Source organism: Setaria italica, chromosome V (assembly GCF_000263155.2).
Source record: "Setaria italica strain Yugu1 chromosome V, Setaria_italica_v2.0, whole genome shotgun sequence".
NCBI lineage: Eukaryota > Viridiplantae > Streptophyta > Magnoliopsida > Poales > Poaceae > Setaria > Setaria italica.
In genome coordinates, this window is record NC_028454.1 from 33,158,885 (window position 1) to 33,171,882 (window position 12,998).

Here is a 12,998-nt window from a genome sequence, read left to right on the forward strand (position 1 = left end):
CCAATCTCGCGGAACGGCGGATCTCATTAACGCCGAATGGATTAATTAGGCTTAATAGATTCGTCTCGCCGTTTAGCCTCCACTTATGTAATGAGTTTTGTAAATAGTCTACGTTTAATACTCCTAATTAGTATCTAAACATTCAATGTGACGGGTGCTAAAAATAAGTCAGTGGAACCAAACACCCCCTTACTGTTGTTCTCTTAAAAAAATCTTAAGCTGTTTACACTTTCATTAGGTCTTCAGAGCTCTTGAAAAGCTTAGGAAGAAAGCTGATGCCCAGCCTGAAGAAATAATTGAAATAGAGAAAATGATCGCTGAGGCATACAAAGCCATCGACAAGACAGTGCAAGTTGGTGCACTGCACAGGAACACTGGGAACCATCGCAAGTCCAGATTAGCAAGGAGGAAGAAGGCCATCGAGATACTCCGTGGCTGGTATGTTCCAAATGCTGAACCTGTTGCTGCAACCTAGGATTCTTGAGAAATCATCATCAAGGATTTGCGGCAGCTTTTCATCAAAGCTCACCAATTTTGGGCAACGTATGTTATTCACGGATCTCAACTGCTTGCCAAGTTCTCACCATTCAAGTGGTCTGTTTATACCTTTTTGTATCATCTTCTATGGTTATGTGCTTTCTCTGTACTAGAAGCCGTGACTAGAGTGGCCAGTTCTCCCCTGTTTCTATTATTGTTCACCTCACTGTTGTAAAACTTCAGATTGGAAAATTTGAAATATAGCTGTCATCTGGTCTGTCCAGATTTCTTCAGCTGGAGAAAATATATCAGTACGCATTTTCTATCCTATTATTGCCCTGCCATTGTGCAAATGGTTGCATATCCATCGCAACTATTTCATTTGGTACGAAGGGCAAGGTGTGAGGCCGGTCAACGCATTGCTTCCTTTCTGAATGCTAACTACTGACGGGATTGTTTAATATTTCTTTTACTTTATACCCTGAGATTTTTTTTAAAATGATCATAGTTGTTATGGATTATTTCAATGCATTTCAAACTTCAGGAACAGATTGCCAACAGCAACGATATACTGAATTTATACTTCTGTAGACTGCCCAGCAGTTACCCGAGACGCTCGCGTACAAAGTTCATGCTGCTGAAGCAACTGGGAGGCTTTACTGGCACTAGAGAACGGGCTTTCCGATGGCCTGGGCTGCTTCCTGCTTGGCATGTTGAGCTCGTGTAACTGGAGCGGCGCTGTTTTTCAAAAACAAAATGGAGCGGCGCCAACTCTTGCCACTTTAAATCAAATCAATTAGCACACACGGATCCCCACCGATCAGGATACTATTAGCCTTGCTAGTGGGCCCACCCGATCGTGCCATGTGGGCCAAGACACGTAGACGCGTGGAGCACAAGCTAGGAGATCAAGTAAATCAATTCAATACAGATATCACGAGATACTTGTTGTAAACCGACTCAGATTGCTTTCCATGTAACAACCGACTAGGATTAGATCCTATCCGATTGTAACCCTAGATCATCAGCCTATATAAGGCGGCCAGGGACGCTCCCCGAGGGCAGATCGACTCTTCGCATCCCATACCAGTAATACAATCCACCAGAACACAGGATGTAGGGTATTACTCTCCGGAGGCCCGAACCTGTCTAAACCTTGCGACCCTATGTTATCATTCAAGCTCTTGATCTTACGATCTCCCCCGCTTACAAATCTACCACCTGGGTAACCCCATGGCAGACTACTGGTCACTAAATCCGACAGTTGGCACTCCAGGTAGGGGTGATCGTGAGATCCTCCCCAGCGAGCTCGATGGCATCCCGCCCTGGCGTCATTTTCCTCGAGAGCATGAAGGACTTTCTCGATCCAGCTCCGCTTCGGGAGCATGCTGGTGGACTCCGACTCCCCTACTTCCTTCGTCGACTCGGCGTGCGCCGCCAGCTCAACATCCGTCGGATCTGCTTCGACGGAGCAAGGTCTTCACCTGAGGATCATCACGCCGCTTGTCCAGCAGGTTGGCGATCTCTCTCTCAAAAAGGGTCCCACACATCCTTGCGGCAACCCGCCCACCCACGCCCTCTGATTTAATCACGGGGCTTGATCGCATGGCAACACCATTGTTGAGTGCATCAACCTCTTCGAGGCGGCACTACGCCCCAAAAGGTTGGCGCACCCTGCGCCCCTTTTGGCATCAAGAATTCGGCTGCTGTGTTTTCCAAAAAACTCGTGCAGTCTTTCCAGATCCAATCTGACGACCCACCCGAACCTACCCAGTTTCTAGGCTACGACGAATTTAGGTCCCTTGCTTTGCCCTAACCCTGAACCCTTACGATGAGGGCGATGATAGAAGCTCTACGTCACAAGATCGGGAAGTCTTCGCTGTCTCCGCCGACGAACCTCCTCGTGACAGTGAAACTTCCTCCCAGGAGGAAGGGCGCAATGAGAGCAACCGAGATTGCGGCAGGCGCCGCCAACAGGAACGAGCCGAGCACTGCCCGCTACCCCCATAGTGGCCGGCGCACTGCCTGTCCCACCGGCACCCAATGGCGCCATCAATGGTGGCCAGGATGACGCTGGAGCTCGACGCAGGTGTCCCTTACATGCCAGCAATCTGCAGGCCAATCTCGAGCAAGCCGGTCATGACATCTTTGCCACACCCCAAGCTAACTTGGGGGTTGTTTTGCCAACCTAAAAAATCATCCAAACTCGGAGCAACTGCAGCGGATCTGGGCGCGCATTTGCGTTGCCAACGCTCAGATCGAGGAAAGGGTCCAGGTCCCAGAATGCTCAAGAAGCCGATCTTCGCACTCTAGATCTAAATCTACTCGGCACTCCAAAGCCAATCTACCTAGAGTAGATCCGATCGCAGCCGACCCGATCACGGCCGCCGTAAGGGAGGTCTGTTGGAACCCATTCAGAAGGAGGAGGTGGACCAATCCCAAAGTGACGACCACCACCCCGATGTCTACGATCGTCAACCAGATAAACCACCACCCCAACAATCGTCGCCGCGATGGACGAGGAGATGGTGAACACCGCGGCCGGTCTAGTCGGCAACCTAACTGCGATCTCCGCGACCTCCGTGGTGAGCTCAACAACCGTCACTAGGAGCGGGATGAGGCAGAGCTCCGCCGGCGCGCCCAGTACAACCGCGACTTCGGTGCTCTAGGGGTCGGCAACCAGCCAAATCGCGACGTGGAGCTGGAGGCTCGCAATCGTCGGGAGGAGGAGCTGCGTCGCCATGACGAGTACAACCGTCGCTACGGCGCCCCTAGCGATGACTACAATCCACCCTAGCATGACAACAGCACACGCCCCAAGCCCCCGCCGGTACAATACCGCCTCATGGAAGATGATGACATGGACATCGACGGGTTCGCCGCGTTCACCCCCCGCCTCAGGGTTGTCCAATGGCCACCCACCTTCAAGCTAGCCATCAACAAGAAGTACGATGGTCGTTCCGACCCGACGATCTAATGAAGACGTACTGCACCATAGTCGAGGCTGCGAACGACACCTACAACCAGATGGCCGCCTACTTCCCAGTGGTGATGGGAAGCGCACCTCTCCTTTGGCTCGAGTACCTCCCACGAGGCTATATCCACATTTGGGGTCAGCTCGCCAGAGCCTTCACCCAGAACTATCCGGCTACTTATACCCGACCCAAGAACACAGAAAACCTCAGCCAGGTCCGCCAGCGGAAGAACGAAACTCTCCGCGAGTTCGTCAACCGCTTCTTCGGCAACTGCAATAGGCTGGCCGGCGTTGAAGATCGTGACGTCATCTCGTACTTCCACACCGGCCTCAAAAACTGCTTGATGTTCCACATCCAAGCTGCTCCCAAGACGGTCGGACACATGATGTAGATCGTTAACCTTCACGCCAACACAGATGAGGCTAAGAACGTCCAATTCCAGGACGGCAAGCACCGCCACAATGATGACTACGAACCGCCGACCCACTAAGACCACCAGCACTAGTCCAGCCCGGAGCCCTCCCGACCTTGGAAGAGGGCCCCTGAGGTCCTCGCCGCTGAAGCCGACCCTGTGAGGTAGACAACCTTCCTCTAGGAAGAGTTTGACGATACATTGAACGTCCCGTACCCCTTCCACAAGGATGCACGCCACAATCTTCGGGACTGCACGGTCCTCAAGAAAGAGCTGGACGTCCCGGTGGAATACAAGCGGCCTCGCCTGAACGACTACCACAAGGAAGATAACCGCCGGCGTGACGACTGCGACAACCAACGCGGAGAAGAGCACCGTGACCAGCCCAACCTCGACGCCAACCAGGGCACCAGCAACGACAACGGCGAGTTCCAATGCGCCGAGCGAGAGGTGAACATCATCATCAACGGTCCTAAAGCTTTCTGCAGCAACCGCAAGCACAAGTTACAAAGGCGGGAAGTGCACTTCGTCTCCATCACACCAGTCCAGTATATGCGCTGGTCGGAGATGCCCATAACCTTCTCGAGGGAAGATCACTGGGTGCACATCCCGAACCCCAGGTCTTACCCGTTGGTGGTGTGCCCCACCATAGACAGAGTCCTCTCCAAGGTATTGATCGATGGCGGCAGCGGCCTCAACATCATCTTCACCGAGACCCTGAAGCGCATGGACTTCAACTTTGAGCGGCTCCTTCCCTGTGAAGACCCGTTCTACGGTATAGTACCTGGCAAAGGATCCTATCCTATTGGGAGAGTCATCTTGTTGGTCACGTTCGGCATCCCTGACAACTACCGCACCGAGCACATCACCTTCAAGGTTGCCAACTTTAAGACCTCCTACCATGCCATCTTTGGTAGGCCAATGCTGGCGAGGTTCACGGTGATCCCCAACTATACCTACCTCATCCTTAAGATGTTGGCTCCAAACGGCGTCCTCTCTATATTCGGCGATGTTGAAACATCCTACAAGTGCGACATAGAAGCTGTGCAGCTCGCCGAGACCCTAGAGTTCTCGGCCAACGCTACCATGATGCTCGCCAAGTTCAAGAAGGTGGACCAGAGTCAGCTGACGATCCTAGAGGCGGATCCGATGCCCATGGCGCTACAGCCCGATCCGCAAGTTAAGAAGATCAGCCTCAGCCTGGAAGACCCCTCCAAGACGGCCCTCATCGGGGCCGGCCTTACCCCAAATAGGAAGACGTGCTCACCAGTTTCCCCCGGGATAACTCGAACATATTCGTGTGGAAACCATCCGATATGCCCGGTGTTCCGTGGGAGCTGGCTGAGCACTCCTTGGAGCTGAGCAAGACAGCAAGACCGGCCAACTAGAAGTTTCGCCGTTTCGCTCAAGATCGCAAGGAGACCATTAGGGTAGAAATAAATAAGCTCTTTGCTGCCAGTTTCATCCGTGAATGTAAGCACCCTGATTGGTTAGCAAAAATCCAATCCTTGTAAAGAAGAAAACCGGTAAATGGAGAATGTGTATCGACTACACCAATCTCAGCATGCACTCAGCCCTATTGCTTGATTGCACTACAGTACATGATTCAAATAGTTTTTCCATGTCTCTGCTCTTTATCAAGAAAAGTTCGATTAACAGGATAAAAAACTAATTGAAACCCTTTTTTCTTTACTCCGAGACAATGTACCAGGAAAAGGAACAAAAAAACAGTATGTACTTAACAAGCCAGGACCGCAAGAGGCATTGATGTTAAACGGAATATTCAGTCAGATAGTCTACTCCCTCCATCTTAAATTACTATTCGTTTCGCTTTGAAAAGCTAAAACGAGGTAATTTGCGACGGATGGAGTACATGAACTGCCAACGGCATAACGCCAGACACCATGATAACAGGCAAAGCTTGTGCACAAGCTTTTGAATTTGACCAATTATCAAGTTAATACATACCATCATATATAAAAATAATCTATCTCAGACCTAATAACCTGCCAGGCACTAAAAAGGGGGCAAAATTTGCAGGTTAAATCTTCATACGGTTGATAGGCTGCACTGAAGACTAGGTCAAGTTTTTTCATACTATATATATACCTAAACATACTAATGGCTGTGCAAACAAAACGGGTTGTCCCAGTCTTGTCACTTTCAACTGATCAATCATATTGTCGAGCATCTATTGAAGGGTAGCAAAGCTAGCCAGCTCTTCTCATGCCATTGCGCCTGATCCCATCAAGAATTGAGACATCATCATGCAAGGTGAAAGGTGTACTGAAAAATGGAATGGAAAATACTTGGTTAGAACTTAGAAGCAAGACATGATAATTTGGAGGGAGCATCAGTTGAATCTTGGTAGTAACCAGAGACATACCAGTTGAAGTCGAAACCTGCAAACTTTGAGTCCTCTGATATCTCAATTTCCACCCTTGCTTTTCTGGATGCCTGCTCAAAGATAAACACAGTTACTACTTACAAGACTACCAAAGATGTCTAGCACAAGCTATTACTATCTTCTTGTTTAGCAAACATGAGGTGTGAATCCTTTCAATATGTGTAACCTCAAGGAGTTGTGTGCTACTTGAAGAGCCACCAAGTAGTAGATAGAGGTGTGGACGAGTCACCACTGTGGAAACAGCTAGGTAGTGCCTCAATATGTGGGTATGTAATTTGCTTTGAGATGTGTTGAGAAGAAATGTAAGAAGCATCAGACTCGTCTCCTGCCTGGTGTGTTCTTGCGTGTGTTGTTTTCACTATGTATACTTGAGCTGGCATTTGTAAATCCTAAGTTCCGAACGAACACAAGTTATAACCATTCTATATAACAGGATCGATTCTATACTGTTCCTACTATATTATATGATATCATGACACAAAATTGAAATAACTGTACCATCTAAAGTAGTGCCTAAACAATAGCTGTTCTAATAATCCGCATTTCAAATAAGGTAGCTGATAGCATCTTTGCAGATATAAACAAGTCTAGGCCAGACCATCTAAGTCAACCATCTATAATGGAACATTTGAAACATGCAATGAAACAAGCCTGGACTAAACCATCTAAGTCAACCATAGTTAGTAGAACATTTGAAACATGTACAAGCCCAATATATGTACAGCCAGATGTTACAGCTGAGTTGCAAGTAACTTGGAGTGTAAGTACTTTCAACAGTTGTCGATCAAGAAAAATACCTTCACCAATAAGAATGGAAGGCAGATACCATTCGCACTCTCTGCTGGCCTCTGTAGTACCTGGTTGCGAAACTTGATATTCTGGAGGTCATCAAACTTGAAATACACAAGAAAGAATCATCAGAGAATAATAACTACGCCAGTTATAAATAGGTAGCTATATCTCTGCATGAAAGCACAGAAGAGTTATTGCTATATTTGCAAACAACTTACCTGTTTTTCAATTTCCTGGAGAAGTTTCTTCTTGTTCTTAATCCTGGTCATGAGTTCTTTGTGACCTTCCTTTGAAATAGAACATGACAGCAATCACATCACAAATCATCCTCAATCATTATTTATCTGTCTGCAAAGCACAAATACTGACCTCCAACTTCTTAATCTTTTCATATCTGAAATTTGACAGGCCCATCCACTTTATCTCTTTTTTGTCTTTTGCAATAACACGTAGTGCAATTAGCACATTAAAAGCATCATACACTCTCCTCCTAATATTCTTCTCGTCAAACTACAAAGACAAGTTTATTTTCTTTAGATCAACATTTTGAGGGGGTGGGGATGCACAGGCAGATCAAATTGTGCAGCTATATATACGAAGTAACCTCTTGGCCATTAAGCGTCAACTTTAGCTCCGCACAAATTTCATCTGCAACCTGGAATATAAAGTACTTAGTTGAGGTAGGTTATAACCCAAAATCACATTCAAGGCCAAACTCTGTAGAAGGTATGCTATGTATCAAGAACAAGCAATACTGTACCAAATTACCAATGTAATACTATGGAGATGCCTTTCAGCATTTATCAAAGAATTATCCTTCAATAAAAATAATGCCTCTAGTCAATAGTAATATTATTATAATTAATGCATTTTTCTGTTTCATTTTAGTTGTTTCTTTTTGTTGGTGGCTCGTGTTGGGTTTTATCTATAGCCTACCAAACTTGCTTGGGACTCGATGGCTTTGTTCTTCTTTTTGTTGTTTGTAAGTTTGAGGGATACAAATTTAAGAGAATACCTCATTATAAGTAGTCCGTCCTTTGGTCTCAACTTTTTTAGAAACTGCAATGTCAAATCAAATGCTGATTACATCATAGTAGCAGGTTGGCAACTTAGTTTACATCATGAAAGAAAAACATATATAGTGTTAAGCATAAAACATCTGTGTTTGCTTCAAGTTTATCCTGTTCTATTACACTACCGCCTATGTCCTAGCATGTATAACTTGTAAACAGGAAGAACCTCAGTGGTTGAATAATGTTGCACATAAATCATTTGCAACAAAAGATGCCTCCTCCACCTAATATAGCATGCTCCAAATGCAATCTTGATTTATACTAAGCAATAACTTTTTTGAGCTAATGTAAACAATGTCAAAGCACAAATTCCATCGTTCAGATCAAAATCCACAGAAGAGGGTCTCATAAGTCACAGCAAACATATTCCAACCTAAACGTGCTTTATCTAATTCTGTTGAAAGGTAACCTGATTAACATTCACCTGTACTATGCTCCAACAAATGGAAACAGTCAGGTTAACCACACTAACGAAACTTATTTCAGCAGAACCAAATTAATTTCGGTACTGAAATCTGCCCAAGAAAGTGACACATTCACTAAAGAATACATATGCATCGCATATATATTTAGGTACAGGCAGTAGCATCGACGTCAAAAAAAGGGACACCATTTCAACATGGAAAACCTCCCAAAGCGGTGTAGAAAAACAAGACAGGGCCTGTGTTGGTACTTGGCAAGAAAATGAATCACTGACAGTGACAGTAGGGTCCCAGTGAAGAGAATGTTTGGCCCGCTAAGTTGTACTTGTACCTACCAACCAAAGGACCTGCAACAGTTGGTCATGGCTGCCTAAGGTGTGCCATTGTGTGGCTGAACCAAACAAGCCCCTAGGCCAGCCAAATATATTCCATTATGCTTGTGGGATTACATGAAGTTATTCTCTAGACCAAGTCTTGTCTAGAGGCTCACACACATCAAGATTTCACAATCTTTAACACAAAGGGAAAGATGAAGGGGCTGCTAGCTTAGGGTTTAGATTTCCCACCTCATGAGGACCATTTCCCAAAAGAAGCACTAGACACAATTCGATGCAGCTAGATCAAAATTGGAGCAAGCAGAAATTTGCTCCCCAGCGGTTACCCCTACAGCTCAATGTCACACACTCACAATCAGACGCCCTATATCGCAATCACAAGCCACAAATGGTCTTTCGGCGAGGGGCGCGTCGTCTCACCTATCTTGCTGTACTCGCGGAGCCCCCACCCGGCGATCCGCTGCACCCCAGCCTTCTCCTTCCTCGCCTTCTTGCTCTTATCACCCTCCTCCTCCTCCCTCTCAGACGCATTGCCGCCGCCGCCGCCGCCGCCGCTGCATCAACAAAGCCCCAAAACCCAAAACCCTCGCTTGAAGGCTGACACAAAAAGTTCGTCAAGGAATCCGAAGTGCACAACAGAATGGTCGGTACCGTCTAGGAAGCGGAGGTAAGCCGGCTCCATCGCCGATGCGCAGGCTGGTCAGCTCGGCTGCCGCCGCGGCATCGCCGCAGGGGGGCGCCATTGCGGCGTGCTCTCCTAGGGAGAGGCAGGGACAGAGTAAAAGTGGGCTTGGAAGGCACAAGGCAGGAGCGAGAGCGCACCCAAGACCAAGACTCCAAGAGGGCTCTCGTTCGGCAGTGGCCGTCCAAAGATGGAGAGGTACATCTGCCCGTTGATTAAGCTTTATTATCTTCCTCTTTTTGTTGTTACCAATAATAAATACCAGTACAATTAACTTTTCCCAAAAGGAATTACGATACTGCAGTACTACCTTACATGTTCCAGAAGCCGTCCCGGTAAACCACAGTGAAACAATAATTATTTTGCTTAACCGGTCACGAACACCAAAATTAGCACACGATTTTCTTTGATTGTGCAAAAAATCTATTTGCCGCAGCACGAAAGGCGCTTCCTGTAAATAAAAATAGATAAATGCGATGAAATTGATTGAGAAAAAAAAATCCTAGTCCAGTTGTACCCACTCAATGCATGCCAAAAGGACCATTTGAGTTTGCACACAAGTTGGTACGTGACATGACATTAGATTGATATTCTGCGCAAAATGGTTTGCCTCCAAAAGAAGACCAGTCCGTTTCACATGCTGAAGTTATCGTCTCGTATCAATGGCAAATTGATTTAGTTTAATCAACTTTTGACATTGCAGTAAGCTTTGACTAGCCTACTTATCTGTCATTTTATTTAGATCCAGCCTGCTTGTCTGAGTCTGTCTGGTGGGAACTGGGAAACCCATCATGAGACCTGCCTATCCAAAGTTGCATTTTTCATGGACCAATTAAGCAATTTCGTTAGCAATTTAGCGTCCACAACCTTTCAACAAAAAAAATCTTTCAAGCAAATAAAAATCAGAACTAATTCTCTCCTAGAAGAACTTGGGATGCTTGGAATCTCTTGCAATGGCATCTTAATCTTGGCGTTCGATTGGAAGCTTGTTACAAAGTTACACATAGCACCTGCCTAAAATGTTGCCATTACATCATATCATTCAGGCACCTGTTAATCTGGGCTGCTGGATGATGGAAGGCCACTCAAGAATGAAAAGATTCAGAAAGGGGGATGTCCATGAAACCAAATCTTTCAAACCGATCGCCGCGACCTACAGATGAAATTCAAGCGCCTGTTGGAAGAGGATGTGGCTTTTTCATCGGCAACAAACTGTGGCATAGATGGCCATGGCGTTGCTCTCTCAGACGATGGTGCAGGGGCCGGGGTACTCGTCCTCGATGGGGATGTAGCACGGCTTCATGTATGGTGGCGGGCATGGCGGGGGGCACGGCGGGGGGCAAGGCGGGGGGCACGGGGGGAGGCACGGCTTCGGGCACTGCGGACACGGCAAGGGGCAACAGCACTTCTTCTTCTTCTTCTCTTCTTCCTCCTTTTTCTTCTTCTCTTCCTCCTCCTTCTTCTTCTTCTCCTCTGCCTCCTTCTCCTTCTTCTCGTCGGTCACGGACACCACCTCCGCCGGGTGCTTCGCCTTGCGCAGCGCCGCCACGATCTCCACCACGTCCACCTCGCCCACCACCGTCAGCGTGCTCTTCTCGTCGTCGTACGTCAGCGACTTGATTCCTGGCATCGTTATCAACATCACATAGTCTTGTAGCATCGATTGACCAAGAAAAATGCACACAAAGGGAGGCCAGCCATGGCTAGGGAGAAAGATAACCCACCTTTAATTTTTGAGGAGATTCCCAGGACGCAGGTTTTGCACTTCTTGCAGGTGATCGCCACTTTGAGCACTATCTGATGACGCATAACAACGATGACTAAACCGACGAAAAACACAATCTAGGAAGAATTATGAATGAAAAATTGAATGGGCAACAGGAAATTTAAATGCTAACCTTCATTGTCACCACGAGATTGATCCTTGAGATACTTCCTGGTTGCTAATTGGCAGCGTGTCTAAAGTTAAGCTCCGCTTCTAACAAGCCTCTTCTCCTCTAGGGAGCTTTATACAGGGTCCTTGACGATGGTCAATGGCCGTATACAAACACGCCCCCCACCCACAAATTATCACTTCCTCAAGGGAAAAATATAAAATCTCGCAGAAATGTGAGATGGGAGACCAAGCAAGTCAAAATACCAGTAGGTGCAGCTCACATAGAGACACGGTCGTTGGGATTATTTTGAAGCAAAAAGGTGTGGAGTATATCGAAATCTCCCTATCATTCCGATATAAAAATTTGGTGCGGCAAGTTGGTACTCTTAACAGCCAGTTCAAAGAATATATGCAACCTCTTGCTGGTTAATCAGAGCGCTGAATCGATAGAGGATGCATGTTCCTGCCTGCTCCGGTTTCCTGCATCGCAATGGCAGGAGTTGACGTATACTAATACACGCTAGATAGTCTTCTTCTCTAGCTATTTAGATATTCGCTAACGAACGAGGTGACAAGTTAGAGTAGGTGGCAACTTGGAAACGTCAGCAACTAATTAACATCATTAGAGAAGTAGTAGTGCAGTAGTACCGGTATATCTGTAGGTTTTTAGTATTGGCGTGATGTCACTGACGAAGACCTGCTGGGATTCATATGTTGTCAAAGTTGTTGCTCTCATCTCGTCCCTGAATACTGATTCCTGAGGTTCCTGGGAATCTGATGATAACATAGCACAGGAGAAGACATGCATGCGTTGAGAAAAGATTTGATCTCTGCCTTGTTAAGTTGTTATCTCAGTTAAATATGGACTCTAAGACTAGAATGTGTAGTGTTTATACGGCAGTTTGGCTCCGAGTTAACAATTTGGTTTGGCACGAAACACCATTTTGCCTTTAGCCTCGACTATCTAAAACCCGATTTCTTAAGTGTTCCATCTACATCTTGATTTCACACTCAAACGAGTCTTTTCGAAGGAGAAGTCTATCATGTGACAGGTCATGTGGTACTGGGAGCAGGCGACCCGGCGCGGGTGGAGGTCGAGATGGTGGCAGCCACTGGCTGAGGGGTTAGAGTTTTGAGGTTTCTAGGGGTTATCCAATGAACGGCGGGTATAGAGGGAGGTTGGGGGCGGCTCGCCGGCCAGCGGTGGCTGCGGGTGACGGGCGGGGAGCGGAGGTGGCGGGGTGCTGCCGGAGTTGGGCAGTGGAAGACATCCGGTGGCCAGCGGTGGTGGCAAGGGCATTGAGGCTTGACGGATTAGTGTGGCCGGTGGTGGTGGTGGGTGGCAGAGGTGGGCGAAGCTGCCGGAGCTAGGTGGCAGGTGCTAGCCATGTGGGCGGCATCGCGCAACAAGGAGGAGGTGGCTTTGGGAGGAGGAAGATGATGCAACGGTGGCGGGGTCGCGCAATCCCTTAAAACACGATCCATCGCGCGTTAATTCCCTTTTCTAACTTGAGAATTCTGATGTCTCTTAGAAGTAACGAGAGTTT

At 47.2% G+C, this 12,998-nt stretch overlaps 3 protein-coding genes across 3 annotated transcripts in view; 1 reads left to right on the plus strand and 2 right to left on the minus strand.

Annotated features, from left to right (window-relative positions):
- LOC101776512 (30S ribosomal protein S20, chloroplastic) overlaps positions 1 to 802 on the plus strand; it is a 2,261-nt gene extending 1,459 nt beyond the window's left edge. Inside the window, exon 3 of the mRNA XM_004969475.3 lies at positions 239 to 802. Coding sequence (XP_004969532.1) covers positions 239 to 475 — 237 coding nt within the window. The 3' untranslated portion in view covers positions 476 to 802. The remainder of the gene's footprint in view (positions 1 to 238) is intronic.
- Positions 803 to 5,772: 4,970 nt separating this feature from the next.
- On the minus strand, positions 5,773 to 9,749 carry LOC101758969 (transcription factor-like protein DPB). Its single transcript, XM_012846177.2, has 9 exons — positions 9,545 to 9,749; positions 9,314 to 9,447; positions 8,079 to 8,122; positions 7,668 to 7,718; positions 7,433 to 7,573; positions 7,282 to 7,350; positions 7,069 to 7,164; positions 6,251 to 6,321; positions 5,773 to 6,150 (listed from the first exon to the last, which is right to left on the minus strand). The coding sequence occupies exons 1-9, from the start codon at positions 9,634 to 9,636 to the stop codon at positions 6,075 to 6,077; spliced, it is 774 nt and encodes a 257-aa protein (XP_012701631.1). The 5' UTR covers positions 9,637 to 9,749; the 3' UTR covers positions 5,773 to 6,074.
- Positions 9,750 to 10,519: 770 nt separating this feature from the next.
- LOC101776917 (late cornified envelope-like proline-rich protein 1) lies at positions 10,520 to 11,623 on the minus strand. Its single transcript, XM_004969476.2, has 3 exons — positions 11,474 to 11,623; positions 11,300 to 11,372; positions 10,520 to 11,198 (listed from the first exon to the last, which is right to left on the minus strand). Exons 1-3 carry the CDS (start codon positions 11,477 to 11,479, stop codon positions 10,819 to 10,821), a joined length of 459 nt encoding a protein of 152 aa, XP_004969533.1. The 5' UTR covers positions 11,480 to 11,623; the 3' UTR covers positions 10,520 to 10,818.
- Positions 11,624 to 12,998: the final 1,375 nt, after the last annotated feature.

Coding starts and splice junctions, on each gene's coding strand:
- LOC101758969 (XM_012846177.2), bottom strand. CDS start 9,636: ATGGCGCCCCCCTGCGGCGATGCCGCGGCGGCAGCCGAGCTGACCAGC. Junction 9,448..9,544: donor TTACCTCCGCTTCCTAGACG/GTACCGACCATT, acceptor TTGTTGATGCAG/CGGCGGCGGCGGCGGCGGCG. Junction 7,165..7,281: donor TCCAGGAAATTGAAAAACAG/GTAAGTTGTTTG, acceptor GTGTATTTCAAG/TTTGATGACCTCCAGAATAT.
- LOC101776917 (XM_004969476.2), bottom strand. Junction 11,199..11,299: donor AATCTCCTCAAAAATTAAAG/GTGGGTTATCTT, acceptor TAACGATGCCAG/GAATCAAGTCGCTGACGTAC.